Source organism: Grammomys surdaster, unplaced genomic scaffold (genome assembly GCF_004785775.1).
Source record: "Grammomys surdaster isolate TR1022 unplaced genomic scaffold, NIH_TR_1.0 354, whole genome shotgun sequence".
In the NCBI taxonomy this organism is placed as follows: domain Eukaryota; kingdom Metazoa; phylum Chordata; class Mammalia; order Rodentia; family Muridae; genus Grammomys; species Grammomys surdaster.
Window position 1 is genome coordinate 535408 of NW_021604773.1, and position 4654 is coordinate 540061.

A 4654-nucleotide genomic window follows, 5' to 3' on the forward strand; every position below is an offset into this window, starting at 1 on the left:
AAAAAAAAAAAAAGAAAAAAGAAAAAAGAAAAAAGAAAACCACTCGAGACCATCTGCTTCCTTAATCCATGGGCATATAAACTAGACTTCACGGTTCTCATGGAGACAAGCTAGCAAGGTAATCTAAACTACAAAATCAATGAGTTCTGGTGACAACTAAAACCAGTTTTTTAACTGACCAAAAGGTCATGTTTGAGTATCTACCCACACACACACTTTAAATTTTTTTTTACTATCTGTCCACAATCTCTCAAGCTTTCCCAGGGTACAGGGAACCCTGTCTTAAGAGGCTGAAGTCAGCCAGATGTGGCAGCACAAGCTTTAAATCTCTGCACTAGAGAGGCAAGGAAAGGGAAAATAAAATCTCTACCTGTCTCCCAAGAGTTCCAAACCAGCCTGGTCTACAACAGTGAGTTCCAGGACTCTAGAGATCTGTATAGAGATCCTGCCTGAAAAACAAACAAAACCTAAGGGACACTGACACAGAATTGAGAACAGATGAGGTTAGTTAGATATGCCTCAGATGGTGTATCACTGTCAATTCCATAGTCAAGGAGATTGTGTAAAACAAGGGCACAGACACATTGAGCGCAGACGTGTTGGTTGTTGGTTATCTCTGGGTTTTTTTTTTTTTTTTTAAGACAAAGCAAGGAGGTGGTAGTGCACGCCTTTAATCGCAGCATTCAGGGGGCAGACTGTGCAAATCTTCAAGTTCAAAGGCCAGCCTGGTCTACAGAGCAAGTTCCAGGATGGCCCAGGCTACAGAGAAACTGTCTTAAAAACAAAACAAAAGGGCTGGAGAGATGGTTCAGGGGTTAAGAGCACTGACTGCACTTCCAGAGGTCCTGAGTTCAAATCCCAGCAACCACATGGTGGCTCACAACCATCTGTAATGGGATCTGATGCCCTCTTCTGGTGTGTCTGAAGACAGCTACAGTGTATTCATATATAATAAATAAATAAATCTTTAAAAAACAAAACCCAACAAAATAGCCTCCTATAGCCCAGACTGGCCTCAAACTCGTCTTCATCCCTTATTCCTTCCTAATTCCATTTGCCAAATGAGCAAGGATTCTGAAGGTAGATAAACGCTAATGCTGAAATCTAGTCTCGGATAACATAAGCCCGACACAGCAGACAGCAGACAGCAGGCACCTTACAAACAGCCACAACAGGTCTAATAGACTGGACCTACTTACAAACAGTTACACAATGTGTCAAGCCTAAAGAAGAGAACAGTCTATAAACACACACGGGAGAAAAGCTCAGTGTGTGGGATTTGAAATCTCTTGTACACCTACAGTTAATCTTCTTTCCCAGTCTGGGCTGGCCTCAGCTTGGAGCAGTCCCCCTTCCTGCCTTGGCTCCTAAGCACGAGGGTTGGAGGTATGAATCCACACTGAGCTTTCCACTACGACTTCAACCTGCTCGACTCTCCCAACAGGCTTAATACTAAGAAACTTACCGCATCAAACTTCGTGAAGAAGGACTCTGGCTTCTTCTCTATGTCCTCAGTGTCCGCCTTTACATCCACCATGGGGTTGAGATTCTGGGCTCGTTCCAAAGAGGCCTCGGCCCTATTTCGGCCCACAGACCCAGTCCGAATCAAGAACTGAGCGCCAGGGTCTTCTGGAGATACCTAGAAAAAAAAAATTCTCCTTAATTCTTCTAGAAAAGAGGAAACCTCAGTTGAGAAACTGTCTCAATTAGACTGGCCAGTGGGCAAGTCTGTAGTGCATTTTCTTGATTAATGGCTGATGTGGAAAGGACCAGCCCACCCAAGGTGGTGCCATCCCAGGGCAGGTGGTCCTGGGTACGAAAGAAAGCACACTGAGCAAGCCAGGAGGAGCTGGTAAGCAGCGCGTTTCTACGGCGGCTTCTGCTTCAGTCCCTGCCTTTGTTCCCCTCCACGGACTTGGGACATGTAAGCCAAACAAACCAACCCTTCCCTCACCAAATTGCTTTTTGTCAAGTGTTTTATCAAGGCAATAGAAACTCAGACAGGGCTGGAGAAATAGCTCAGTGGTTAAGAGCACTGACAGTTCTTCCAGAGGTCCTGAATTTAATCCCTAGCAACCACATGGTGGCTCACAACCATCTGTAATGGGATCCGATGCCCTCTTCTGGGAGTTTGAAGACAGTGACAGTATGTTCATATAAATAAAATACATAATTTAAAAGAAAAGAAATTCTCAAGACAAAAACTGGTACAAGCCTAATCATATTATTCATGTTGTTTTTGGGGAGAATTGTGGAAGTATTTAGGATTTAGGGCTCACAATTTAATTGGGCTTCTCTGTAAGTAAGAATACTGAAAGTGGTGCAGATGTTGGAGGCCTGGCTTGTGAGGTTTCGAAAGGAAGCAAAGGTACTATCAGGGCCATGTGAGTGATATTCTGAATTAGGAATTTGCAGTCCTGGTTAAGCTGGAGTGAGTTGAAGAACTGGCTATGATTACTAGGAGATCCGAACCACTAAAATGAAAACTTCGCTCTGTTGGGACAATACTGATACTGTCAGTGGGGCTGAAGACTCGGCTGTGATTAAGAAGTTAACAGGCAGCTGGATGTAGTAATTCATGTCTTTAATCCTGGTGCCTGAGAGACAGAAACGGATCTGAGTTAGAGTCTGCTTAGCTCTAGGACAGCCAAGGATATAGACAAACCCTGTCTCAAACAAAACAAAGCAAGAGGTCAGCCAGCATCACTGAGGCAAAATCTTGTAAGGAAATGTTTGCTCAGGGTCAGCACACAGCCGTGGTCCAGATAGGGCCAAGACCGTACCTTATAATAGCAGCCAAAGGAGCCATGGAGAGCAGCTGAGGTATTGCAGGGTCAGAGTGCCTGAAGAGAGCCCAAAAGAGGCCTGTGGTGAAGATGCAGCCCAGTTGCCACAGAGATGCCAACACTTGGAGATGCTAGTACCAAAGACAGAAGCAGCTGTGGAATGGAGCTCCTCAAGATCTTTGGAGTCCAGAAGATCCTGAGTCACAGGTGTCTGACACCAAGGTTTGCACTGTTGGACTTTGACTGAGTTCAAGTTTTTCCCTCTTAAGAGTAAGGAAGCAGTTAACTAACTTACTTACTTACTACTTACTTCCTTAAATTTTGCAGGAGCCCACAGTTAGTTGAGAGACTTGGTTATTTTAGAAAAACCTTGAAAGGTATTCTTGATGTTTAAAGAGACTGAACTGTTAAAAGTGCTTGAATTTTTTTTTTTTTTTTATTAAAGACTGTTTAGAGCCAGGCTGTGGTGGCGCACGCCTTTAATCCCAGCACTTGAGAGGCAGAGGCAGGCAGATGTCTGAGTTCGAGGCCAGCCTGGTCTACAGAGTGAGTTCCAGGACAGCCAGGGCTACACAGAGAAACCCTGTCCCAAAAAAAACAAAAAACAAAAACAAACAAACAAAAAAAAAAAAACAAGCTAGAATTATTTGGGAAGAGAAAACTCAAAATGAGAAACTGCCTTCAGCGGATTGCTCACAGGCAAGTTCATGGGGGCATTTTCTTGATTAATCACTGATGTAGGAGGGCCCAGTTCACTATAGGTAGTGGCATCCTTGGGCAGCTGTCCCTGATTGTCTACGTAAGGAAGTAAGCTAAACACCCCAGTAAGCAGTATTCCCCAGGACCTGTTTCCGTCCTCGCCACCACATTTCTGCCCTAACATCCCTCAGTCATGAGGTAACCTGAAAGTTGCAAGCTTAAATAAAATGTTTTCTTCCTGAGCTGCTTTTGGTCATAGTATTTATCACAGCAATAGAAACCCAGCTGACTGTTCTCCCTTCTGAGGCTGTAAACAGTACAGTTAACTTTTAAAAACTGGCCATCGCTGGTTGAAGAGCACCCTCTTGTGTTTACAAGGGAAACTCTCCAAGCAAGTTTAAGATTTCCTTTACTTAAATTTGGGTAGCTTTTTAACTGCTAGTAAAATGAGTGATCACTCATGTTCAGTAGTGAATGCTTCCCTAGCACACTCAGGACCTTCCCTGAATTGGCAGACTCCCCTCCTTACCCTGCAGGGGCATGGAAGCATGCCCAAGTAACTGACTGCTTCATTAAGGGTAGATGTCAGTGGAGCCTCAGAGACCAGGGCTACCAAGATCCATCCATATCATTCAAAAACATTTCATACACAAAACATTTGACTTACCAAACTAGGTTCAGGGGAAGTTAAGTCATGTCCTCCCATTGCCCCTCCCAACTAGCCAAAGGACACACTCTTTCTTTTCCTTTCTTTCTTTCTTTTTTTTTTTTTTTTTTTTTTTGGTGGGGGGGTGGTGGTTTCGAGACAGGGTTTCTCTGTGTAGCCCTGGCTGTCCTGGAACTCACTCTGTAGACCAGACTGGCTTCGAACTCAGAAATCCACCTGCCTCTGCCTCCCAAGTGCTGGGATTAAAGGCGTGCGCCACCAGTGCCAGGCAGGACACACTCTTAGTATCAAGAAAATGTGTCAAGTCGGGCTGGAGAGATGGCTCAGTGGTTAAGAGCACTGACTGCTCTTCCAGAGGTCCTGAATTCAATTCCCAGCATCCACATGATGGCTCACAACCATCTGTAATGGGATCTGATGCCCTCTTCTGGTGTGTCTGAAGACAGCGACAGTGTATCCATATACATAAGATAAATAAATCTTAAAAAGGGGGGGGGGCACC

The 4654-nt window shown here is 44.6% G+C and overlaps 1 protein-coding gene across 2 annotated transcripts in view; it reads right to left on the reverse strand.

Annotated features, from left to right (window-relative positions):
* Positions 1-4654, reverse strand: part of Sae1 (SUMO1 activating enzyme subunit 1) — a 57265-nt gene that overhangs the window by 40715 nt on the left and 11896 nt on the right. For both annotated transcript variants that reach the window (XM_028779555.1, XM_028779556.1), the window contains exon 3: positions 1466-1639. In XM_028779555.1, coding sequence (XP_028635388.1) covers positions 1466-1639 — 174 coding nt within the window. The remainder of the gene's footprint in view (positions 1-1465; positions 1640-4654) is intronic.